General features: G+C 53.5%; 1 protein-coding gene across 3 annotated transcripts; it reads right to left on the bottom strand.

Annotated features, from left to right (window-relative positions):
• Positions 1-313: 313 nt before the first annotated feature.
• On the bottom strand, positions 314-26,523 carry LHX6 (LIM homeobox 6). 3 transcript variants are annotated; one of them, XM_010355385.2, is made up of 10 exons: positions 26,216-26,523; positions 24,978-25,049; positions 24,418-24,600; positions 23,938-24,059; positions 14,683-14,903; positions 11,893-11,993; positions 11,606-11,701; positions 11,239-11,413; positions 7,314-7,417; positions 314-2,524 (listed from the first exon to the last, which is right to left on the bottom strand). In XM_010355385.2, exons 1-10 carry the CDS (start codon positions 26,297-26,299, stop codon positions 2,504-2,506), a joined length of 1,179 nt encoding a protein of 392 aa, XP_010353687.1. In that variant the 5' UTR covers positions 26,300-26,523; the 3' UTR covers positions 314-2,503. The 3 variants fall into 3 exon arrangements, with proteins under 3 accessions (XP_010353687.1, XP_030776273.1, XP_010353688.1); XM_030920413.1 differs by lacking the exon at positions 24,978-25,049; XM_010355386.2 differs by lacking the exon at positions 7,314-7,417.
• Positions 26,524-26,703: the final 180 nt, after the last annotated feature.

Raw genomic sequence — 26,703 nt, forward strand, 5'->3', positions numbered from 1 at the left:
GGGCAGGGTCTGGCTGGGAGCCTTTTCTGAGAGTGCGAGCCAGCGCAGGGCCCAGCAGAGAGTGTGTGTTCAGAGACTGGAACGGAGGGCATCAAGCAGCCTGATTCCCTCCAAAGCTTAGATAAGAAGCAGGTGTGACTGAGTACTTAGAGAAGAAATCCATCATCAGGCCTCTACAATGCATTGTTTACTAACTGGGAAATAGTACCAGTTTCCCAGGAAGGAGGATTACACTGTCCAGTAGCGCACGTATTCTGGGAGCCAGGGACCTAAGCCCTTCACCAGAGAGCAGGAAAGAAATGGAATCCCATCATGTTCTGGATTTCAGTGCCAGCACTTCTACTTGCATTAACTTTATTACACAAATAAGACATTTACAAAGCACGACATGAAAGGTATGTAACAAAACAGACATTGGTTTTACAAAAGTGCTTACAATTTTTTTCTGTGTGTGTGTGTTTCCCCCCCTTTTTTTTTTCGTATTTAAATAAATAGTCTTGATGGCCTGTACGTTCCCAGGCTGCTCTTAACAGGGTAGTGGAGACATGTTTGAACTGTAACATGCTACGGCCACATAATCCACGCAAGGAATAGACCCTGAGGAGAGGCTCAAGGCAGAGTGGGTGTTGGGTGACCCTGGGCAGGGCTTGGCTGGCCACTTACCACACGGTTGCCACTGGGGCCTTGATGATCAGGAGCAAAAATCAAAGGAAAGATTTGAGCTCCCCAAGGCCAGGGATTTGGCCCTGGTTGATCCTGTTAATGTCAGCGCCTAGCACAGGGCTGGGCACAAGTTACCACTGGCTGAGTGCTGAGCTGAGCTGTACTCACCACGTTCTGAGTGGTGCCTGTTCTTTGCCCTCAGTCAGCTGTCACCATCTTTGGAAGGGAGAGGAAGCAGGTTCCCTTCTTGGGCTGCACCTGTGCCTAGCCCGCCTGTAGATCCCAGAGCAAAAATGACATATAGGCTTTCATTTTAAGTGCCAACTTCAAGCATTTGAACTCTGAAACCTTATCCAGACTTAGTGAGATAGAGCTGCCATTGATTAGCAATGTCTGCCATGAGTAAAAACAGAGACAACGGCTGCGTATGTACCATGAACTTGCTTTCCCTGTCCTAGAGTCTCCTTCCAAAAGCAACATAACAGGTTAACCACAGGAGGAAGGCAGACTTGGGCTAAAACATGCTGATTAGCAACCTCTAGAGGAAAATGCATCAGGACACCAGGTAGTTCTAGAATCACAGGATAAGCTTGGGACAAATGGGCATCCCCTGAAAACATAAATCATGGTCATGTGTAGCCTGAGCCCTTTTGTTTGGGGTGGAAGAGTTGTAGCAGGATGGATGTTATGCAGCTGTGACTGGCCTCTGTTCTCAGGGGTGGGTGGGGCTGGCTCCAGGAAGTATTGGTGGGGAAGCTCAGAGGTGCCAGTTGGAATCCTGAGGTTGGCACTCTCACCTAGGCAATGGGCACCCTCTCTCTACTTAGAGATGGATCCAGGGTTAACATTCTGACTGCCATTTCACCGGGCTCTGTTCCCTTTCCCCCATGAGGGATCCCCCTTCCATCGAGAAGACCTGGCCCAAGCACCACTATGAGAGGTCAACAAGTAGCCAACAGGGGTCCCCAACTCAAACCTGTCCAAACATTTAGAAGAGTCATGGCACAGATCAAATACCATCTCTGCTATGTTTCCTACATATACGTTGGATAATTAGGTAGGGGTAGGGTCTCTCCCTGACCCCAGAGTTTTCTCTTTCCTCTCCTTAAAATGGCTAGTGCCTCTTCTGGTCCAATATGTCACCGCCCTCTCCTTGATTTCCAAACCAATGGGGGTATTTCTTCTCCCCATTCCCTGTCTATCCCCCCTGCCTCCTAGTCTGGGCAAGCCTCCATCTCTGCCCTATTGGGCCTCTCAGGGTTGGTCACTGTCTCTTCTCTTTCTGAATTAACTTGACATAACCAGACAGATGGAAATGATAAAATTAGAACATAGCTTTCCTTTGGGGACATCCCACAAACACTGTAGAGTTTTCCAGACAAAAGCAACAGAGTGGATAACATTGGGGGTTGTCAGCTATTCAGAATTCAGAGATGGTTCCAAGGAAGTAGTAAATAAAGGCCAATGTGGGGGGAAAAACCTGTAAATTAGAAGGCCGTTGGCGTCGCACAATTCAATTCCACCTTTTGCTATTGTAATCAGCTGAAGTTGAAGAGGACTCCTGTTTAAATGGGAAAAACAGGCTGTTTCCACCCTGATTCCAGATTTCAGGGAGTTCTGCCTTCCAAAAGGAGGACTCTGTGGTGCTCCTGGTGGGTTCTGGTTCTCAGCAGGAGAGGGAAAGGCCAGGCCTCAGGAACCGACCTGGCGGTGGGCAGGATGGTGGACGGGGGTGGATGCGGAGGTGGGTGGATTCCTGGCCGCAGCTTGGACACTGGATCTCAGCGGCTGAGGGGCAGCTGTGGGGCGCCCATGGGCAGATGCGGAAGTGCCGGCAGCGTTAGTACTGAAAAAGGATGACCTGCAAGAGGAGTGCATGGGAGGTGACTGAGCTGGGGGCCTGCCCCACCCTGCCGCCCCCCAGAGAACCTCAAAGGCACAGAGAAGAAGGGTGGACTCAGGGCCCAGATCTGAGTTTAAATCCTGGCTCTGTCAACTGACTTGCTGTGGGACCTTGGGCAACTCACTTCACCTCTCTGAGCTTGTTTCCTCACCTTTAAAACAAGGATGACAAAATCTCTCTCTGAGAATCAGAGAGATTCAATGAGATACAACAGCAGCAGCAAAAGCCTTCTGGGCATTTCACCCTGCACCTTCCGTGCCTGATTTCATGGAAGCTGCACCACAGCCCCGTGAGGGAGTTCCAACATTCTATTTTACAAGGAGGGCACTCAGGCTCAAAGAGGTGGAAGCGAGTGAGCCCATGGGCACATGGCGAGGAAGAGGACCTGGCACTGGAGGCCAGGCCTGGCCCACAGCAAGCTCTCCCTACCAAAGCACATTGCCTCTACCTCTCCGAGGTCACCGTGACTGTAGTGGCTGACTGCTTATTACCCACCGGGCCATGGGCTAAGCTTCACATGCGCTTAATCTTCACATGCACGAAGCCTAGAAGTGCGTGGCTCAGACATGCTGGGCACCCAATACACCGTGGGAGATCAGGACTGTCTGTCCCTCTCCCCCTTCCACTCCCGCCTCTAGCACTTGGTTGACATCTCACTGCTGCTGACACAGCCAGTTCCCTGAAGTTCAGGTCAAGGATCACTGGCTGGCTGGTCAATGGCGATGTGTCATTTCACAGTAAAGTGTGAGGGGCATCTGGTGTGCATGACCACGTGGCTGTTCCCTTTCTGATCAGGAATGTTACTTGCCCAGAATTGGTTATCACAAGGAGGTGATGGAGGAAAGCAATGAGGATGATCTCCATAATAGTGATCATGATCATAACCAACACCTAGGGAGCATTTTCTGTGTACCAGGCTCCGTGCTGGGCTCTTTACACACATTATGCATTTACTCTCTGCAGCAACCCTAGGGAGTGGGAACTATTATTATCCCCAGTTTGCAGATATAGAAACTGCAGCTCAGAGAAACTAATTGCATTCCCAGATCTCACAGGAAGGAGGTGGCAGAGCTGGGATTCCGAGTAGGCCTAAATCCAGAGTGGCCAGGGTGGGCATTCCTTCCCCATCCTGGCCACTGCTCCATTTTGGACTCCAGGATGCCTGGCTGTTAGCCCTTATTAAGAGATGCTCTCTCAAGAGTGGTGACCCTGGTAGGACCCTTCCCCTCCATGGGCCTCAGTCTCCTCCACTGATCAATGACAGCTTGGCCCTGATTTCTGAGAACTTTCCAAGTGTTGAATTTGTGGGATCAGGGGACACAACCAGGAAGAAATATGGATCTGGAACCTCACAGGCACCAAATGATGATGCAGTGGAGGCAGGGGATGCTCCCCTGAGTGCTCAGAGCACTGTTCTCCAGGCCAGGCCAGTGGTGGTCTAGATGAGTGGGTTCGGGGGCCAGCCCCAGGGGGACACTGAGTCTCCTCACAGCTAGGCAGGCTCAGGCCTGGAGGGACTTGGAAGAAAGCCCAGGCAATCCTGTGCTGGCCACACACATCCCACACTCTGCCACCCACCAAGCCCCAGGAATCTGAAGAGTTGTGGATAAGAAAAGTCCCCAGGAGCTGGCAGAAAGGCCTGACAGGGAGAGGACAGAAGGTCATGAAGGAGGGAGAGACACTTTCATGCAGACTTTCTGGATACAAAGTTGGGGACACAGCCCAGCAAGGGAAAACTCTGGCTCAGCAGCCAAAACCAGGGGCCAGAAACTGTGTATAGCCAAAACTGACAGCCCCCAGCGTGGCTTATCCCCCAGGCTAAACGAGACAGAACCACAAGCTTAGCTGAGCAACCAGGAGGCAAAGGCTTCTCTCCAAGCACTGAGCCCAGCCCTCTGCACCTCCAGGGCCCACCCCCTGCCCTCCATATAATGTCCAAGACCCTCTCTCGATGATCCTTTGTTCTGTGGCCCCCATCGGCTCTCCCCACTTCCCTGGACTTCAGCCACACTGAACACCCCCCAGGGTCCCCTCCGACCCAAACTCCTCCATGCTCTGGGCCTTTGCACATACTGTTCTCTTGATGTGGAATGCCCTTCTTCTTGTCCCCTGTCTCTCCCCTAGAGCTCACCTCCCCCTCTTCTGGGTCCTCTAAGGTCATGTTTCTCGCCTACTCCAGCTGCCTATTCCCCTGCAATGTAGCTGCCCACATCCTGTGCTAAGCCACAAGCTCCCTGAGGACAGGGATCATGTCAGCTCACTTCTGCAGTCCCAGAGCCAGGTCTAATAGGATGAATCCCCTCCCACAGGAAGGGACAGCTCTGGGGCAGGTGGCTGTAGGATCCAGGCCAGTTTGGCCCATGCTCACATTGTGATTCTGGATGAGCGCTGCTCTGTCTGAGCCTCAGGTTCTGCAAGTATGAGATGGAGGTCATCAAAATCATCCTCCCAGGGAGACTATGAAGGATGAGTTCGGAGAGAGGGCTGTGTACACAATAAAGCGCTGCACAAAAGGAAGCAATTACTGAACCACGCAGACTTCAGAGTCCGACAAACTCACTGCATCCGTGGACAAGTCATGTCACCTCTCTGAATCTGTTTATCTCTTTACAATGAGAAGGCCATCTCTATGTCCACAAAGTGGCTGTGAGGTGTGAACCAGATGCCATGTGACAAGTAGCTGCCTTGAACAGAAGGAGCTCAGCAAACAGCAGCTCTTCCTGTGAATGTGACAGTCTCAGCGGCGATGATGTTCCTGGAGCATGCTCACTCACTACAGACTCTGCGGGATTTTGCGTTAGGCATTACCATTTACTTACAAATGTATCTGTCCAGGGCTGCCTGTACCTCCACACCATACACATTCTCCTGTGGTGCCCAGCACAGAGAGCTCAGTACATACTAGGTGTACTGAGCTCAATCAGGAGGCCGAGCCAGAAGTACCATCCTAAAGGAGCGGTCCCTACCCCGACTGCCCATTAGAATCACACAGACTGAGTATTACACATGCAAATCCCTATATACCACCCCATCAGACTCTCTGAGAGCAAGGCTTAGGAATCTCTGCCCAGGTGATTCCGAGCACACCAAGACTGGGATCTGCTGAACTGGAGGGCTCCTGACTCCAGCCCTAACGCTCTGACCCTCTCCCTCAGGACTGCCACACCCACTGACCTACTGGGTTCCCTGCCTCCTACTGGTTGCCTCCAACCCAGCAGTCTCTGAAGACTGCTACAGTGATGTTTCTGCAACAGGCCCTCCAGGACCCCACACTGCCGCAGGATAAAATACAGACTCTTCCACCTGGCAGCCTCAAGGCTCTTGCTTTCCTCCTCCCATCCTCCCAGATGTGCCTGCCAACAATGCTGAATGGCTCAGGGTTCCCTGAGAGCTCTGGTGTCTAATGCCTTCCCTGATGCCTCAGCTTTCAGGCCTGGCCTTAGAGGTTCCCTCCTCTGGGAAGTCTTCCCTGCCTCTCTCCTTTGCCCCCTTCCCCCTCCCCAGCTCCCACGGCTTCCCCTGTCACACTGTATTGTAACTGTTGGGATCTGCCTCCCCCTCCAAACTCCGGCCTCCTCAGGGGCAGGGACCACACTTTACTCATTTCCACTCCTGGCAACAGACTCAGGGATGCTGGGCACAGACAGGACACAGGAAATGTCTCCAAATAAACAAGTGAATTAAAAAATGCAAGGTTCGGCCAGGCTCGGTGGCTCATGCCTGTAATCCCAGCACTTTGGGAGGCTGAGGTGGGTGGATCACCTGAGGTCAGGAGTTCAAGACCAGCCTGGCCTACATGGCAAAACCCCATCTCTACTAAAAATACAAAAAAAAAAATTAGCTGGGCATGGTGGCAGGTGCCTGTAATCCCAGCTACTTCGGGAGGCTGAGGCAGGAGAATCGCTTGAACCCAGGAGGCGCAGGTTGCAGTGAGTCAAGATTGTGCCATTGCACTCCAGCCTAGGTGATAAGAGTGAAACTCTGTCCAAAAAAAAAAAAAGCAAGGTTCTCATCCAGTCTCTGACTTTGAGCTATCTGGGCCTCAATGTTCCCATTTCTAAAATGAAAGGGTTGTCTGAGAGCACTGGCTTTCAAGGCTAACTGTGAGGTGTCTTGGAGCTGGGAGGGAAGTGAGGCTCCTCCTCTCTCCACGGTTTCACAGAGCAGCTCCATTCACCTTCATCTGCACTATGGACAAGTTTAAACAAAGGGTTGCAGTGCTTCAGAAACAATACCTTGAAGCCCTGGAATGGGGACAGCTAAGCACCCTTTTTCCTAAAGCCTGAGACAACCAGAAATCCTGGCTCCACAGAGGAGGCCCTGCCAGTTGACCAAGGTCACTGGCTGGCCAGCTATCCCTGAGCCCCATCAGCTCAGGATATCCACTCCCAACAGACAAGAACGAAAAGGAGGAACCAGTGAGATGGTGGGAAGTAGGGTGATGAGTGATATAAGCCCTCACTGGAACCTCAAAGCTTGAGTAAAGGAAATACACAAATCTGAGACAGACAAGGGCAAACTGCCAGTAGGGAGTTGCAAGGAGGCCTTCGGAGAGGCCATGCACACAGAACGCGCCAGCAGCTGCTCCAGTGACTGCTGTGGCGGTGCGGTGGGGGTCTCAGCAGGCCTGGCAGAGAGGGTCTGTCACAGTGCAGCATGGTACCAAATTGTTAACAGGGGATGCCGCCAGAAGCCCATCCTCGACAGGGTGGCTCTGACCCACCAGACCCAATCTGGCTCCATTTACCTTCTCACCCCGGTTGGAGAGCGGCCCATCCATATCGGCTTTGAGGTGGACGGGGGGTGCGGTGTAAGGCAGCCGGCAGTGCACCTGCCCGCACTGTACCTGACCTGTGGACGAGAGGATGCCTTGGAGCTCATCCCCCAGGCTACACACAGGATCCCACCTGCCCCGAGCTCTGCAAACTGGAGCCCTGAAACCAGTTTCATCTCTGCCACTTACCTCCTGGGTAACCCTGGGCAAGATTTCAGTAGGATTGGTTGTGATGCCTTTTTTTTTTTTTGAGACGGAGTCTCACCCAGGCTGGAGTGCAGTGGCACGATCTTGGCTCACTGCAAGCTCTGCCTCCCGGGTTCATGCCATTCTCCTGCCTCAGCCTCCCGAGTAGCTGGGACTATAGGTGCCCACCACCACGCCCGGCTAATTTTTTGTACTTTTAGTAGAGACGAGGTTTCATCATGTTAGCCAGGATGGTCTTGATCTCCTGTCCTCATGATCCACCTGCCTCGGCCTCTCAAAGTGCTGAAATTACAGGCGTGAGCCACCGCGCCCAGCCAGTTGTGATGCTCTTTATAGTTTATGAAAAGCTATGTGATAGTGAGGTATAACCATCTAGCTCACTGATAAACAAACACTCCTAAATAAATATGTGCTTTCATATTCATGCACATGCAAGAAAGGCTGTACCCTGCCTATTCAGGCCCTGCAAGCAAGGCTGTGCCCCATTTATTCGGACCCTCCTCAGTAAGTTCGTATCTCTTAGGTATTACCATGACTTTACCCATGCCTCTTAGAGGACTCTGTTCTCGTATGTCACCGCTCTCTTTACAACTGCAACCAACACCAACATCTACCCCCTACCCTCCCTGTCTTCCTCCCGGCTTTATTTTATTTCCTTAGCACTTATCATCTGACTTAACTGCATTTTTTTTTTTTTTTTTTTTTTTTTTGAGACAGAGTCTCACTCTGTCACCCAGGCTGGAGGGCAGCGGCATCATCTCTGCTCACTACAACCTCTGCCTCCTGGGTTCAAGTGATTCTCCCACCTTAGCCTCCCAAGTAGCTAGGACTACAGGCATGCGCCATCACACCCAGGTAATTTTTGTTTTTTTGGTATAGAGGGGGTTTCACCATATTGGCCAGGCTGGTCTCGAACTCCTGACCTCAAGTGATCTGCCTGCCTCGGCCTCCCAAAGTGCTGGGATTACAGGCATGAGCCACCACGCCCAGCCTGGCTTACTGCATATTTTTATTATTTATTTTATATTATCTGTCTTTGCCAACTAGAATGCAAGCTCCACAAGGGCAGGATTTTTTGTCTGTTTTCTAGATTCTAGATCTTTGTGGATTTCCAGCACTTAGAGTGAGGCATGGCATTTAGTAGGTACTCTTAAGTATTTGCTGAATGAATTTCCATACCATATTCCAACAGCTAAAACTGTTGGGGAAAGTCCACCTTTGTGTAGGATCCAAATATCTCATGCTTCAGCCTGTTTATCAATACAGCGGAGAAGTCCATTGCTGGTCTCTTCTTTAGGCTTCATTCTCTTTGGTCACAGGGAAAGGGCATTGTAGAGACACTTACAACTGATATATAAACCAGGACAAGTCACTGTTCCCTTCTGAGCCACAGTTCTCCCATTTGTAGAATAAAGGAGTTACATTAAATTGGGAGTCTTCACCTGGGGTGTTCAAGGAGTCCATATACAACTTCAGATTACTTGGAAAATGTATGTATATCTACATTTTTCTGGGTCTGGTTCCAAAGCTTTTATCAGATTCCAAGCTCGAAGCCTCCAGGAAACTCAGTATTCTGTGACTTTAGTTAACTGCAGAGCAAACTCTACAGAAAAACTCATTTTTCTGGGGTCTGGTTCTAACACTTTCATTAGCTTCCCAGCTCAAGGCTTCAGAAAATTCACAACTCCATGACTATAGTTTACCATAGAGCAAACTGCTGTGGTGACTCTTAGTCAGTCATGCAGCAAGAGGTGCAGGTGCACACACCCCCAACCTCTTCTTCCCCAAGCTGAGTTCCACCACAAGGGTAAGTGGAGAGGGCACCTCAGCCTCTTCTCTAAGCATCAAAGACAGATCTAAGTTTGGTCAACAGAGTGTACGGACAGAGTCTTGGTGGGGACTCTGGAAGTCATGGCCCCAAGTCCAAAGGGATCATCTAGATTTCTTATTGACTTTACACCAAGTATTAGCAGGTAGCTCAGAACCCTGGTACTTATAGAGCCCCTGATCCTTGGCACCTTTAACAGGCTCTGTGCAGCCTGAATATAGTCATTGTTGAGAAAAGAAAGGGGGAAAATGTCACTCATACTGAGCAGATAGTTCAGAAATGGAACTATATAGAGACATGGTTTCCAACTGGCAGCCTAGTGCGGAGATAGGGCTCTGCACTCCTAGTTCTGCCAACCAAAACCACTCCTACCATCACAAGAGCAGCCAATACTTATGCGGCACTTGCTGAATGTTGAACACTTTCAATTGGTTACCTCATTTGATGCTCAGAACACTGCTTTGAGATACTCTTATTATCCTCATTTTTACAGATGAGGGAATGAGCATTCAAGAAAGCTAAGAAACTCACCCACTGTCACACAGCTAGTAAATGGCAGGGCTGGGATGTGAAGCCTGGCAATCTGACACCAAAGCCCACACTTGGTCATTAAGGCATACAGGCTCCCACTAACTTACAGTGGGCCCTTGGTTTCCTCATCTATTCAAGGAGATGGTGGCCTCTGATATTTAGAGACGCAGTCAGTAGAGTATATGGCATATGGTCAGTAAGCAGCAGTTCTCTCTCTGATTTCCCTTCTTTTTCCCTGTTACATGGAGCCAGAGAAGGGAGGATTTGTGTGTGTGTGCATCATAGTCATTTCTATTTTTTTGGTCATGCCCAGCATGGAGGAAACAATTGATGGGAATAACTTCAAAGGGAAAGACAAATCTGTGATAGGCACCTGCTCAGCAGCAGATGCACTGAACCCTCATTCTCCAGAAATCCCCGGGGCTCCTCCCTCACTCCTCCAGGTTCCCGCTCACAAGTCACTTCACCATGACCCGCTTGCCCCTGCATCTCCGACACAATGCTCCCTGCCACGGACATGCCTGCTCCCTCCCTATGATTTTATCATCTCCACCATCTCCCACGCTGTAGTAAGCCCCAAGAGCACAGCAGCTTTGGTCTACTGTGTTCACTGTCGTATGCCAGTGCAAAGAACACAGAAGGCACTAAAGATATAGCTACTGAATGCATGAATGGTGTCTCACAACCCTGTGAGGCAGGCATTATTGACATCCCAGGTTACAGATGAGGAAACCAGGGCTCAACGAGGTTAGGTGACTTGCCAAAGGCCTCACACCCTGGACACTCCCACCACAGTGGCCTTCTGCACCCCAAAACACACCCATGCCACGATGCTTTCTGGGCCAGGGCCTGCGTACATTCCGTTCCCCCCACTTCAGGTACCTCACTAAATCCTATCCATCCTTTCAGTCTCTGCTTGCTGAGGGGCAGACCAGCCCCTTCCCTTCCACTCCGCAGCATCTCCAGTCACTTCTATCCAGCACCTTTCCTACAGGAATCATCCCACTTAAAACGACACGCCTAGTTATTTTTCCATGCCCACCAGAACGCAGGCTCCACAGAGTAGGTACCTGGCACAGACTGGGTGCTTTGAAAGTATTTTTTGAATGGCTAAATCGCTTGCCTCTACGAAGGACTCCACTCCACCAAGGCACAGCCGAAGATTTTACCCCTCTTCCCCAACTCCTAGATCCAAATGACTTCGGGTCCCGCTTCTTCACCCACGAGGCTCCCCAAGACCCCCACCCCACGCCTCGGCCTCAGCCGCCCACGCGCGCTCCTCCGCGCCCCCTCCCCGCAGGCCCAGAGGCTCTGGGCTGTGCGGTTACTTACTCTCAATGTAGCCGTGCAGGGTGACCATGCGCGCCCGCTCGGGGCTGCTGAACGGGGTGTAGTGGATGTCATCGGACAGAGTGGAGGGAAGGCGGGAAGGGGGCGCCCCCGAGGGCGGCACTGGGTGTTGCGGCGTGTGCTTTTTATGACGCGCCCGGCAGTTTTGAAACCACACCTGGAACGACAGCCTCGGCAGCCTCAGCCTCGCTGAAAAGAGTCGGACGCGCCGCCAGGGTACCCCAGGCGGGACCGCCTCGTCGCCTCCTGGAGAAGGATGGCCACGTGCACGCACGACCCTCCGCGCCGAGCCCAGCTACGAGCTCCGGGGCGTGCCCGCGGTCCCCAGGCCCCGCCCACCCCGTCCCACCTGGATGACTCTCCGGCTGAGGCCAGTCATGTCCGCCAGCTTCTGCAGCGTCTGAGCGTCGGGGTTGTTGTCCTGCGCGAACTGTGCCTGCATAACCTGCGGGGCGGGGAGGGCGGTGAGGCGCCCGCACGCGGAGACTCCGAGACCCCGGCCCAATCAGCGGCGCCAGCCCGCAGGCCACGCCCCAGGCAGCTGCGGCCCCTCCCCGCCACCCGGGTCCGGGCAGAGGGGTGGAGCCAGGAGACCTTTTCGGCCCCGCCCCCGCCGCCAGCGGCTTGCCACGGTACCTGCAGCTGTTCCGCGGTGAAGGACGTCCGCGCGCGCTTGGCCGGCTTGGGTTGACTGTCCTGTTCCGAGGGCACTGCCCCCTCCAACGTGAGGCCGTTCCCTGGGGGCGATAGAAGCGGCTGACCACGCGTCCCCATCTCTTCTAGTGGCAGCCTGGAAAGGACGGGGGTGGGGGGAGCTTGTCCCTGGAAGGGTCAGGAGCGGGAGTTGGCTGGGAGCGGGGATCCCAGGGTCCTAGTCCCTGAGCTCAGTCTTTGGGGAAGGGGTTTCTAAGCGTCCGCTCAGTACTGGCCACTTCTTACACGACCGTACCACGTCTTACAGCCCTGAGAAGAGGTGGCGTTACCTCTTTATACATGGGAGGAAACTGAGGCTCAGAGAGAAGGAAAGCCCCTGCTCTGGCCCTTTCGACTAGAAGCTGAAAGCTAGCTGACCCTAATGCCCCAAACTGGGCTCCATCCTGACGAAACTGGGGGAAACCAAAGGCTAGAGGAAATAGGATGCAAGCAAGTAATGGAACTATGCTCCTAATTTTGTAAAAATGAGCGGAAGTAAAAAAGGTTGTAAGAATATACAACAAGGTGTTGGCAGTGGTTTACTTTCCAGGAATGTGATTATGGAAACTTTTTACTTTCAGTATTCCTGTAACTTTTGAGGTTTTTTTAAAAAAAATCATATGTTGCCTTACTTCTCTAAGGGTGAATTTTGTTAACCAGAGTATATGTTAGATATTCTCTTTCCACTCATATTACTTTTACAATCATACTAAAACACTAACTATATTCCCATTTTATTTTTAATACTTCATTGTTCTGAATATCCTCAAAGTCTCAGAAAATTTCCATAAGCACAAAGAAGAAAATAAAAATCACCAGTAATTTCAGCACTCAGAAATAACCATTGTTCACAATTTATTGTAATTTTTTAATTAGGAAAAAATTATATTGAAGGAAAAAAGCAAACACTGTAACATACATGGAAAAAATCTGAAAAGATACACATTAAAATATGAAGGAGGCAGCATTTGGAGCAATCGTTATTTTCTTCTTTTTGCTTACCATCTTTTCTAATTTTTCTACAATGAATATGTGTGTATGTGTGTGTGTGTGTGTTTAAAAAGTGAAACAGTAGCCAATACTGAGGGCTGATCAGTAAGAGAGACCAGAGGCCCCAACCTTCAAGTTCCTCAGCATGTTAAGTCTGTGGACAGGTGTGGCTGTGAGAGCTAGGATGTAATTGGCAAGGCTGTGACTACAGGTGGTCCTGGTTGGACCATGTGTGGAAGGAGCCTGTGGTCACTGTTGGACCACAGTGTGGGAAAGCTCTGACTCCTGGGTTTCCATCCCAGCTCCGCTGCTGACTTGCTGACCACTGCAGATAATTTCATTGCCCACCACTGCAGATCAGCAGGCAGCAAGTGAAACCCAAGTTCACTAGATGGCCCCTTAGACCCACTTAGTCCTGATCCTGGCAGGAGAAAATGATGGCCCTGTTATGGCCATGGCCAGGAATACTCTGGCAGTCCCTGACTAGTCCCCAGGCTGGGACCTAGAAGTTGAGGAAGCGTGGTTCATACTCCTCCCCAGAGGAACTGGGGATTGGGCAGACACTTGGTGGTATTAATGTCCCCCAGGAAAGCAGACAGGGCAAGGATTGGTGTGTTGGTTTTTTAGATGGGAAACTAAAACAGAGGCAGCAACATCCCTGAAGCCTCCTTGGCTTTATGAGATGGGATTAAGGCGCCCTAGAGCTTAGGGCCAAGGTGGTATGGTATGGTATGGTATGGTATGGTATGGTATGGTATGGTAGTTAAGAGGCTGGGCTTTGGAATAGGCAAATCTACTAGTATATAACTTTTGGCAAATCCTGTTTCTTCTTCTGTAAAATGGGGACGTGCCACCTACTTCCTAGGGCTGTTGTAAGGATTACATAAAATAATCCCTGTTACAGAGAAGTTAGCAGCTTTCACAGACCCTAACAGGGGAATTAGAGAAAGAGTCCCTGCCTCTGCCCACAGCCAATTACTGCCCTTCCCCAGCTCCATTTCGTCTGTGTCTCGGTCCCCAGGATCCCTGAAAGACCTGAATCTTGTTCCTGGGCAATCTGGGGAATCACAGTGGCAGAGCCAGAAGAGATTTAGGGATCATTCTAGTTCAGTATCTGTCTTGCACAGATGTGGGGACTGAGGCCCAGAGAGAAAAGGAAACTTCATATGTCAACACAGTATGTGAGAGCCTGGTCTCCAGACTCAGAAACCTGGTTCTTTCCCCTTGTAGTTAGAGACCCTGGTCCCGGATGAAAATCCCTCCTCAAACCTCTGGCTTGGAGCTGCTAGTATAGGAAATGGGAGAATGGGAGCCAAGTCATCTCTCCAGGACTGGCCCAAGCCTGGTCCTGGGCAACTGGAGGCGATGAGCCCCGGGGCCAATGAGAGCTGTCCAAACGTGGAGTAGGCTGCCCGGTTATGAGAACCATTTCTAGGGTTCACTGAGTGCCTCCTGGCCTTACAACACATCAGCTCGTCTATCTTTGGGAAGGTGTTCTGTCGTTAACGCTATTTTACTGATAAGGAAACATAGTTGCAAAGGAGGGCAGTGACTTGTAACTTCCAAGCAAAAGATCGAGCCGGAAGTGCAAGATCTGTGCGCCGCCCCAGCCCTACGCTGCCTGCGGAGCTATACCTGGAAGGCCCAATCTGTAGAGGAGTGTGGGTGGTTCCTGGGGTCCTGGGGTGGGGTGGGGAGGGAAAGGGCTGGGAGCAGAGGTGCCAGGCGGAGCAGGTTGGGTACCGTTCTCGGCGGCCCTCTTGAGGTTCTCAATCATGGTGTCGTAGTGGATGCGGCAGAGCACCTTCTCCTCCACCAGGCCGAACTCCTCACCAGTGGACAGCTGGCGCTTGCACGAGAAGCAGGCGAAGCAGGCCAGGTGGTAGGCGTTGCCGCGAGCTCTCCTCACCCAGTCGCTGGCGTAGATCTGTCGGCCACACCGGGCGCACTTGGTCCCAAATCGGCTGCAGGTCGAGAGGACAGGCACTCAGACAGGCCAACCTTCCTCCTTCCTTCCACCACCCAATGGCCCACCAGCCCCTAGGCTCCTCGCCTGTAAGTCTTCAGCTCAGGCATTAGCCTTAGCTTGGACGCACCAACCCTCTACACCTAGTCCCACCTAGGAGGTGAACTGATGGGTGATTTTTATTTTATTCTTGGTGTTTTTCTGAATTTTCCAAATTTTCTATGATGGTCACTTATATTTGCATATTAATTTGTTTGTTAAAAATACATCACAAGTTAGAAAAAACACAATAATAGTAATAATAGGCAAGTTGTTGCCTTACCACTTGCCCAGCAAGATTCTAATTGTTTTACGTTGATTATCCCAATTAATCCTCATTTTGCAGGTGAGGAAAATGGGGACCAGAGAGGTAAAGTAACTTGCAGGAGGTCACACCGCTTGTAATGATAGGAACCCTAGTCATCCTGACTCCAGAGATGAATATAAGCTATAGCCCCAGCTGCACAGAAGTGCTGTTTCTTAGACGAACAGACAGATAAGCACTTACTGGCTTTGTGACCCTGGGCAAACTGTTTAACTCTGAGTTATCGTTTTCCTTGTCCTGCACTGAACTAGATGACAATAGCAATGACTACTACTGTTTGTTTAATGCTTTGCAGTTGGCTAAGTACCCAGCAAGTCCCTCTGGAGCCTGTGACATTCTATTAATGATACTAAATGTTAAAAAGACAAAAATAAAAATAGAAAGTCTGGATTGAATGTCTTCTTGCCCCTTAAGCCTTCCTTGATTCTATCTCTTCTCCTTCTCCCTTCTGGTTTTGTAGTCTGGCAATCTGGGTGCACCTGCCTCCAACACCAGACTGGAAGCCCCTCCAGGAGGCAGCAGAGTCTGGTTTACTCCATCCCAGAAGTCAGCCCAGGGCCTGACCCCGGGCACCAAGGAAAGTGTGTTTTTTAAAGTGGATGACTCACCTATGACTCTGTCCCAACCCTGGCAGCCTGTTTCCTCCGGTACACCCTCTGTTTCAGAGAACGGTGCCACCACTCGCCCAGCCCCTGAAGCTTGAAAATCATAATCATGCACTCCTCTCTCTCCTCAACCCCTCATCCAGCCAATCATGGATGCTGTTGGTTCTGTTTCCCAAGTATCTCTGGGATCCATCTCCTTCTCACCATCTCCACTGTTGCCCTCCTAGGCCAGGCTCCCATCATGCAATCCTCACTGTCAGCTTCCTCCCGGGTCTCCCTGTTTCCCGTCTGGCCCCTGCCAACCCATCCTCCACAGAGCAGTCACAGCAAAGTTTCCAGCATGCACATGAAATCCTGTCTCTGCCTTGCTTACAATCCTATGGTGGCTCCACTCTATCCTCAGGATCTGGTCCAAAACCCTTGGGGTTTGCAAAACCCCAGCGACCACATCCTCTTCAGGCCCATCTCCCTAACCTTCAAGATATGCCGCCCCACCGTCCAGGCATGTGTCCCAGTCAGCCACAAGGGAAGGTCACTCCCAGGTCTTTATGGCTTCCTCTGAAGCACTTTCCAACCCCCAGGCCTTTGCACTGACCTACCCTCCCCCAGAGTCCCAGGGCCCCCTGCACCGCTCTCTCAGCGCTGACCACACTGGTTTGTAAATGTTTCTGGCTCTTCCCTTCCACCCCTTCCACTTTCCTAGAGTTGGGGGCCTGGGGTTGCGGGTGGGGAACCAAGAAGATTTGCCTCTGCGTCCCCAGGGCCGGTACCCCTCCACCCGGGGGAGCATTCGGAATCGTCTGTGTGTGCACGGAGGAAACAGTCCGGCAAAAACGCTCTGGTTACAGCCTGCCTGCCTTGACAAATTCAAGCAACTGTCGGTTGAAAAAAACAGCGTTGGGTTGGACTGAGTGCAGGAGCCCAGAGGCTTCTGCCAGTCTCCGCTCCCAGACTCAACCTCAACTCTACAGTCTCCGACAAGGAGCGCGAGAGGACCCTTCCGAGGGCGGCGCGGTCCCCTCAGGAGGCGCTGAGCACCTTAGTCTAGTCCACTGCTCCCCTAAGCGGAGGCGGTTCCGGACCTCTGAAGCGCGGCTTTCCCAGCGGAGTGCCCAGCCCAGCTCACGGTCTCTGTTCCCCGTCCCGCCTTAAATGGGAGAGGAAACCTCTTTGCCCAACCCAGCCTACTCCCCCTACTCCCCCTACTCCCCGGAAGGGCCGACCCCGGGTTCTGCCACCGGGCTGATGGTATCCGGATTGGGAGTTCTTTCTGGCCTCTGAGGGGAGGCTGGCTTCTGATTGTGTGTGCTGCAGGAGGAGGGGGAGGCCAGCCGCGCTTAGACGGGCCGGGGTCCTGGGGCGCAACGCCTTCACTGCACCCTCTCGGTTTCGTTGCAACCCGGTGAAGTGGGGACTCTGGCATCGGGTTTTCATACGAAGAATCGAAGGTTCAGAGCTGGCGAGTGGTTTGCGGAAACTCCACAGAGTGTGGGGCTGGGGTTGAGGCCCCCTCCAAAGTGCAAGAAGTACCTAGAATCTGCGGAGCAACTGGACTGGCGACGAGGCAAGCTGGAATCCCGCATGGATGAACAGGAAGCGGGGCTGGTCTAGCAGTGCCGCGTCCTCACTCCGGACCGCTGATTCTGGAATCTCCAGCGCGCGGGGCCAAGGGCCCACCCGCCTGGAGAAGGCAGTGAGTGCATCCTCAGGGAGCGGAAAGAGCCGAAGCAGGGAAGGTCATGGCCATCAGAAGCCGAGCAACAGCGGCTGAGCCTTCTGTGCGCTTGGCTCATGGGATTCTTTCTCCTTGGCCAGGGACGAGTCAAAGACTCTCTGCGCACCGCGATCTTCCTGCCCCTAGAGTCCCCGACGCCCGAGTCCGTTCTGCGCCTACACAGGTAGGTCACAGTGTCCTCATACCCTTGGTCCGAGGTAGGCGCCGCTAGTGACCTCTCAGCAACTTTCTTATGCTCCGCGTGTCACCCGAAATGCTGGAAGCTGTCCCAGCTCTAGGATCCTCTTGCACTCCTCGTGGCTCAGCCCAGTTTAAGAAATCGTCCTCGCGCTGGAACCTTGAGGTGGGGTTAGGGGGGATTATGTAGGTTTGGTTGCATTGCAGACTGCCCTGCAGCTTGTCCCCGACCCAGGACAGGAGTCACCAGCATGAAGGGCACGAGAAGGCTTATCGATCCAGGCTCTGACAAAACGACATTCCTTCCCAGGCGGGCTGCGAGGCCGGAGCCACCGGATTCCAGAAACAGCGAAATCGGCGGCGGAGACAACGAAACTTCAAGAAAGAGATGTGCAGGAACTGCCACCAGAGCGCCAAAGGGATTAGGGGGTGTGTCTACTGCCACCCCAGCTTTGCTGTGAGGTCCGGGCCTTGCGCGTCCCTGGATCCCGGCATGTGAAGGGCCTAGATGCAAAGGACCCACGGCGCTTTGGGGATGGAGAAGTGTTCGACAGATACTGCTCATCCTGGCAACTGCTAAAAGGAGTAAGGTGGGCGTCGCGCACCGCAGTGCCCCCTACCCCCTGAAAGGAGAGCAGAGATATCTGGGTACTCATGGTCGTAGGAAGGGAGCTCTGCGCCCTTGACCAAGTCAGACTCACTTTCCCAGCCTACTATGCTGGATATCTAGTAAGCGCTTGGTAATTATTTGTTGGATGAATGAGCCTCAACGAAAGAGCCCATCTGAGTTTCACCTCGACCCCTTCTTCCACTATTAAGCTACCCCTTTTCTGCACAAGGAAACCAAACCTCAGAGTGGAAACGCCAATGTTAGTTACCAAGCTATTGAGCCAAGAGGCCGAAACTCAAACGGGGGTTCACTTATTTTAGGTTCAAGACGTTCTTGAAGGCCTTAGATCCTGTGAGGCGAACAAGGTGGGTTGGAGGTGGAGCCCTAGGTATTCTCTCTGCCCCTTCCCTTCCAGGTAAACCCGTAGGGGAAGAAGCCAGGGGGGAAAGAAAAAAAAACAAACAAAAACCAGAACCAGCAATTAAGAGGTTAAAACGACCGTCTCAGAGGTCCCGGCCCTGAGGCTCCTCCCCCAGCTCCCCTCTCAGTTCCCCCAACATCTGTCCCCCAACAGCTGGCCGCCGATGGGCCGCTCTCTGCGGCGGTGGGGGGCCGCTTCCCGCTCCGAGCTTCCCCTGGGACTCTCGCTCTGCGGGAGGGGGTGGGGTTCTCCCGCTGGAGCCCGTGACAGAGCTTGGGCTCAAGGCGGAGGGCCAGAGAAGGCTGGGGGCTTGCCTGAAGTCGTTTGGGCCTAGCTAGGAAGAGGAACTTTAGCCTCCAGGGCACTCACTGAACCCCCACCCTCATAAACACGAGGGGATGCAGTTAACCCTTTACTCCCCACTCCCACTGTCAGAAGGCAGGAGGGCCAGGGACCACAGTGACCTGATATTGACAAAGGTGCTGCACTCACAGGCCTCTGAAGTCACTCCTGCCCCAGTGTTGCAAGATCACCCAGGGAGCCACATATCAGAAAACACAGTGGGTGTGCACCAAACTGGGCAGGGAATCTTAGGATCAGCAGAGAGGGGCCCCATGATGCATAGATGGGTGGCTGATATATCTCACCTATAGAAGAGTATGGGGGTGTTTAGGGGCAGGGATGGTGGAGCCAGGCTGCTGTAGGGCTTATGTAGTCTCTACCACTTAGCCGTGTGACCTTATCTCTCAGGGTTTCAGTTCCTCAATCCCACCCCAATGCCACCATAATGTGGGATTATGAGAGTATCATACACACAAGGTGGACCTGAGAATTAAATGAGATAAAGCAGGTAAAGGGTTAGCCCAGTTCCTGGCTTAGACAAGAACTCCATACATTCTGATGACTGGTGTCCTGTGTGACTGCAAGCAATGGCACTTTCTCAGTACATTAGTCTCCTCAACTATACAATGGGCATGATGTTCCAGCAGGCTGAGGGAGCCAGGAGGGCACTGCAGATCCGGCCATGCCCTATTGTAGGGCAGCAGCTGCAGGTATGAGAAGCTGTCTGGGGCTGTGGTTGTTGGTAGCAGGGGAAATGTGAATGTCCCGGAAAGGAGCACTATTTTTCTTCCAGAATTTTCTTCCATTTTTGGAAGAAAACAGAAAGAAAAATGGTCTTAACAAAAAGGTGAAGAAATTAAGAATCCTATCACATTTTTCTGGTGGTAATTTTTTTTCCTGCTGGGAATCTCAGGGAGTAAGGGGAGGTAGGGATCTGGTTGAACCCACAAGGGCTGGTGAGGATCCTGTTTAGAGTGTGAATTGGAGAAACTGAGACAGAGTCCAGTGGCCTGGCCAAGGACACAGAGCCAATGAGAACCAACCTCTCCCAACAATGCAAATGAGCCAGGAGCAGCACTGGACTTCCTTATCTCCTCTATGCTTTGCAGACCCTCTCCCTGGTGAACTTGGAGTTCCTTCCTAACCTTTAATTCCCTGAGCCACCAGTGCTAGCTCTGCCATTGGAGACTGAAGGAGGGTCTATAAGATAATGTCAAGGAGCGACAAGGTGGGGGATCGAACCTAGGCGACCCTCTTCCCTGGGGAAAATACCAGAGGTTAGAGGACCATGGGATCTCCATACTTTGGGCAGAGTGCTCCAGTCCACATCCTACCAGACTCTTGATCCTGGGCTTCAGGAAACAGAAGCCTAGAGAATCTCAGCATGTGACCCCTCCCTGGGCCCCAGCTCCTTAGAGGAAAATTCTGCCTCCTACACCACCATTCACACTCTCTCCAGGAAGAGCTTCCTCATAGCAGCCACCCAGAGCTTGGACTGCATTGCAGTGCAGATAATAGTCCTTGCCTGGCACTTGACCGGCTTTTTCTTTCCTTTTTTGTGGGTTTTATTATTTTTGTTACAGGTGGGGCTGCCAGGGATGGGTTATGCCTGCAGGGAGAGAAATGATCAGAAGAGCCACAATTCTACTCTCAACCCAGGGAATGTGAGCTTTTACTGCCTCCATTTTCTTAACCAGAAATCTGGTTTAGTTTTGCTTTCAGGGCTCTTGTCATTGGAAAAAGATTAGTGCTCAGAACCTGCAGCCCAGAAATGGCCCAGCCATCCCTCCAGGCAGGCTCTGCTCCTCAGGCTGCGTCGGGAAATGCCATCATGGGCTTGTGCCCAGCATCCACCCTGCCAAAGATGACAATGGTGATAATCAAGGCATTCATGCCAACCGCCATTTAGGGAGTCTTTATGGAGACTTCCCGCAAGAGCGGCCTCTTTGGCAGCTCTGGGAGACAGCCTTGGAAAGGGTGAACTAAGGGAGGAGAGATTTAGCAACTTGCCAAGGTCACAACTGGCCAGACTGCCCCCAGTCTCCTGCCTCTTCCCACAGTGGCTGCACACCCTACTCTCTACCCCACTGCAGTGGGAAGAGGACTCCAGAATAAGGGGAGGCTCTCAACAGTGGAGTCAGGATCCGTATTTTGACTAGTTTCAAGGTCTAGTAAAGCACAGTATCCAAGGAGGCTCAGTCCAGCATGGGCATGAGCTAAGGCTGAAGAAGCAGAAAAGAAATTTGGGCAAGTAGCAAATAAGACTGCCAAATCTATTGTTAGGAGAGCCAGGAGAGGTGTCCTGGTGGTGCCTTAGTCTATAGGAGAGGCCCAGACACCATTCTGCTGGGGTTCCCAAGCTGGCACCCTGAATTTAGTCGCTGAGGAATCCAGGAAGCCCCCAAGCATCATCTAGCATGTTTTTTTGTATGTATGTTTGTTTGTTTTTTGAGACAGAGTCTTGCTCTGTCACCCAGGTTGTAGTGCAGTGACATGATCTTGGTTCACCACAATGGCCGCCTCCCGGGTTCAAGCAATTCTCCTGCCTCAACCTCCTGAGTAGCTGGGATTACAGGCACATACCACCACACCTGGCTAATTTTTGTATTATTAGTACAGATAGGTCTTGATCTCCCGACCTTGTGATCTACCTGCCTTGGCCTCCCAAAGTGCTGGGATTACAGGCGTGAGCCACGGTGTCCAGCCCATCTGGATGTTTTATACTAACTGGAGTCAGACCTAGAGCAGGGAGGTGGCTAGACAGTGACTGTAACCTCCATTTCCTGTCCTGGCCAAACCAGTAGTCAGATGGGACAGTGAGAGGAGACATCACACTTTGGTTATACACCATTAACCCCCTTCTGACTACACACACAGAAACACACACACAGACACACACACACAGCCATCCAGATTCACAAATACATTCATAACACACCCTTCATCCCTCAGTGTCTGGGTGGAGGCCCTTATGCAGGAATACCCCCTCAGAGGAGAGGGTGGAGTGGAATGATGGGATTTCAGAATCCCCTCACCTCACCCTCTCACCTCCAGATCCTAGTCCAGATGTAATCCTGTCCTCACTACTTTGCATACATGCACATGCACACATACACGCACACACACAGTCTCAACATTCACATACAGACACCTACTCTTGACACCCACACAGGAACTAAAAGATGAATGTTTGTCCATAAATGAACACACATGCTATCCACACACCCCCAACCCTTCCCAGTGATGCTTTCCCCAGCACTACTGCACAGATCCCAGACAATGCAGACACACAGGCACTCCTTGCACACTGAGTCCTAGGCCACCTGGTTGAGCTGTCCCCACCCCACCCTAGCTGCACACTCTTTCACATCCATCCCATAAAGGAAGAGTCTGTCTCTTTAACCATGCTTCCCATGGTTTCTTCAGAGTACCCTTGCCCCAAATGCTGCCAACCTCCCCCTAGACTCAAGATCTTCTCTTTCCAGATCCCTGGAGGCTCAGTGCCAGTGCACAGGAGGAGATCGTCTTCCACCATATTCCCTGATTCCCAGAGGCTCTTTCTAGGGCAGGGGTCTGGCCAGGAAGACTGAAGCCATGACGTCTTCCTATGCAAGGATAGGAAGGATGTCTGTGGGTTGAAGGGTAGTTATAGGGAAGCAGCTTTCTCCACTTTTTGAGAAAGCACTTGGAAACAAGCATCCCTCTCAGGAACCAACTCCTCATCATTCTCCTCCGATCCCATAGGCCTGGTGGTCCAAGCCTCCGGCTGGTTGATGCCTCCCACTGGGATCAGCAGACAAGGCCATGACCCTGCAGTGACCTCGACCCCATAATCAGGTCAGGTTCAGGCTTCATGGCTAGAAGTGAGACCCAGGCAAGTGGTCCAGACGCAGCAGAACAGAAGGATGCGCCAGGCTGCTGTCGGCTGCTGGGACGCGGCCTGCAGTTCGCAGAGCGCAGCCCGGGATAATCCCACTCAGGGCTCTGGGTGCCCGGTTCTCCCACTTCCCATCCCTGCGGCGCAAAGGCAAGGCCTAGACCCTGTAGAGGCCAAAGTTGGGCCAAAACAACAGCGAAGCTGGGACTAGAACAGGCGCCAGGGGCCCACGCATGACCCCAGACTCGGAATGCGACACTCCAGTGACGCCGGGGAATGAGTTGAGATGGAGCTGGAGACAGAGGTTGGGGTTCAGGACGAGGCGCTTGGGTATGGGATCGGATCTGAGACTGTTGTGGGGCTGGTTCTTGGGGCTGGAGCTTGGGGCTGGACCATATCCGAACCCAGAGCGGAGCCAGGGTCAGAGCCAGGGCAAGAGTCCGGAGCCCAGCTCAGCGTCCAGCCCAGCATGACTGATGTCCGAGTAGGGTTGGAACTCGAAGCCCGAGTGCACTGGAAATGCAGCCGGACGACGGCTAGGATCCGAGTGGGTCCGGACCAGAGCTGGGGACGTCAGAACTCCACCGAGGCGCTCGAGGTCGGAACTGGAGCCTGAGACTTAGGCAGGACCCGAGACAGAGCCAGAGACCATACCGAAACCCAATGGACCGCGAGGACCGAAGGCAGATCCGGGGCGCGAACCTGTGCAAGCACCAGCGTGCTGCCTGGAGCTCTGGGTTCGCGCCGCTGAGTGCCGGCAGGCTGGGTCAGCGCTGCGCGCCGGAAGTGTACTGCGGACGCCGGGGCTCTGGAGCTAGAGACCACATGCCGCAAAAGTGGCCTCCGAATGCGCCCGGGGCCAACCCTCTGCGACACCGCTGCCCCGGCGGCCGCAGCCTACCTGAAGTAGTCCATCTTGCAGAAGATCTCCTTGTTCTTGATGTAGCAGCTGTTCTGCTGCCTCAGCGACGTGCGACACACGGAGCACTCGAGGCACCGCACGTGCCAGATGAGGTTGTTGACCTGGGGAGGGGGCGGGGACGGGGGTCGGCTCAGCGCAGGCCTCTTTCACGCCGGGCCCCAGCCTCCTGGGTCCCATTTGCAATCAGAGACGCTGAAGCTCAGAAGGTGCATGCGATTCCCCTGTTTTTCTTGCGTAGTACCGAGACTCAGGGAAATGGAAATAAACTCTTCCTATTTTTCAGACGGAACCCAGGGGTGCAGACGAGACCCTAAGTCTTGCCCAAAGCCTCGCAGTCGGGCAGGCGTGGAGCCAGGATTTGTAAGTAAGAGGACGTGGCGCCTGCGGTGCTTTCCTGCAGTCTCCTGTGCTGCGTCCCACGCCCAGACAATATGCACTCAACACCTACCCCTGTCTCACCTTGAGCAGATACCGGTCCAGGATCTCGAGGCCGCAGCTGGAGCAGATGTTCTTGCCGGCAGACGGCACGGAGGAGGCGGCAGAGGGCGGTGAACAGACAGATGGCGTGCTGGGCGTACATGGGGAGGCCCGACCCTCGTCCTTGTCCAGAGCTCCTGCCAGGGCCTCGGCGTCAGACTGCGCCTGCGGCGGGGGAGAGGAGAGAGGAGCGCTGACCTGGGCACCCAGAGTTGGGGCTGCCTCGGAGATAAATCTGGGGCCCCCGAACACCAATTGACAACGAAATCTCCCCGGGACGATGCGCCGTAGACTGAAGGACAGGGATGGAAGGGCCTATTGGAGAGGAAGGGACGGCGCCAACTTTTAACACGCGCATTCTGGGTGCTAGGAGCGGTTAAAGCCAACATTCCCGGCCGGAAAACCGAGGCTCAGAGAGGAGCGGCGCCCGCCGGGTGTCCCCCAGAGCGTGAGCAGCGGTTCGTGGCCGGAAAGCCTGGCCAGGTCCCCAGGGCCGGGCCGCTGGAGGACTGGGCACCGCAGGCAGGGCCAAACGGACTCACCATGGCGGGCGGCGCGGTCCCTTCAAGACAGCGGGTGGTCGCTTTGCAGCCGGACCCTGGCTGGGCCATCACCTGGGGGAGGGGGGAGGGAACGCAGGCGGCGGCTGCTGCTGAACTGGCTCCGCGCAGCCTGAGCCCAGCGCCTCCCCGCGCCTGTTATATAAACCGGCGCCGAACAATGAGTCCTAACTTTGTAGTGGGCATTTAAAGCCCTTCCCCACAAAAGCGGTGTCTCTCTAATGAAGCAATTTGAATTTGGATTGGATTTTTTCCCTCTCTCTCCCCCTCTCCCTGCACTTAACCCGTGGCTCTTGAAGTAATCGCTTAGTTCCCTTGCAATCCAAGCCTCTGAGGGGGGAAAAAAAACACGCGCACACACACACAAACTACCTGCAATTAGAAATTGTCGTGAATGCCCAAGATAAGAGGTAGCCAGAGTGTCAATTCCAACTGTCAATCAGTGAGATCCATCAGGCCGCCCAAAGAATTGCAAATTTGATTTTTTAATGGTAGTAATTAAAAATCGAATTTTTTCTCTCTCCACCCACCCCTCCCCCTTCCTCGCTCCCTTCTCCTCTCGGCACAAAATGCAAAAAGGAGAAAAGAGAGAAAGAAAGAAAATAAAAAAGAGATGGGTGAGGGGCGGAGGGTGGTTGGGGAAAATAAAACCCCGAGCGCGGTGAGCACCCGCCCGCCTGCCCGCCTGACACGCGCCGCGAAATTGAAGCGGCGATATTGACACGGATTCAGGTGCCTTTCGAGGGCCAGTCGGAGGGAAACCCGGAGCAAAAAGGGAGCGAGATCGGGGGCGAAACGGGACCAAAAAGAGAAAAGAGAGGCGCTCAAGGGGAGGAAAAAGCACCCTAGAGCCCCTCCGCGCGCCCAGGACCGGCCCCGCGTCGGGATTCTCAGCGCTGCGCCCGCACAACCCCCGGCGCTATCAGCGCCTATTCAGACGGACAATACCGGCCTCGCCTCCTCTTGATTCGCCTGTGTCTTTACTAAATCGCTTTTTGAGAAATTCCTCCAACATTTGCATAATGTGTTCCCGCTTTCCGCGACCCCCCCCCCCCCCCCCCGTCGCTTGCGCGCGCTCGCACACTCACAAGCACACACTCACAGGCTCAGCCTCGTACCCCTCCTTCCTGCAGCCGCCCGCCACCCGGCTCGGCCCGGCTGGGTCCCGTACCCTACCCGACCCCGACTTGGGCAGCTCACCCAGTCGTTCGCCGGCTCACCTGGTCGGTGGCGAGGCCGCCCTCGGCCGGCAGCCGGCAGCCCTCGGGCAGCGCCGGGGCGGCGTTCTCATGCTTCCAGTACATGGGCCGGGGAACCTCGGGCTCAGCGGGCGCGCCGCGCAGAGAGCTGCGCCGAGGGGGGCCACAGCCGCAGTGGGAGCAGAGGCTGCTGCAGGAACAGGAGGAGAGCGGAGGCGCCGGCCCCGCCGCCCCTGGCCAGGCCCCAGCCCCCGCCTCCGGGCCGCGCGCAGCCCCGGCCTCCCTGGCTGCTGCCGCCGCTGCCTCGCAAGAAGGTCCCGACAAACTTGGAGAGGCCCCCGCCCCCTCCTTCTTCTCCTCCTCCCTCTCCTGGTAGTCCTCCTCCTCCTCTCCCTCCTCCTCGTCCTCCTCCCCCTCCAGCTGCAACGGCGGCGGCCCTGCCGCTGGAGCCCCGCTAGGTTCAAGATGAGTCATGCGTGACCAATCCCCTCCCCGCTAAGGGAGAGCAA

This window comes from Rhinopithecus roxellana, chromosome 16, assembly GCF_007565055.1.
Source record: "Rhinopithecus roxellana isolate Shanxi Qingling chromosome 16, ASM756505v1, whole genome shotgun sequence".
Taxonomy (NCBI): domain Eukaryota; kingdom Metazoa; phylum Chordata; class Mammalia; order Primates; family Cercopithecidae; genus Rhinopithecus; species Rhinopithecus roxellana.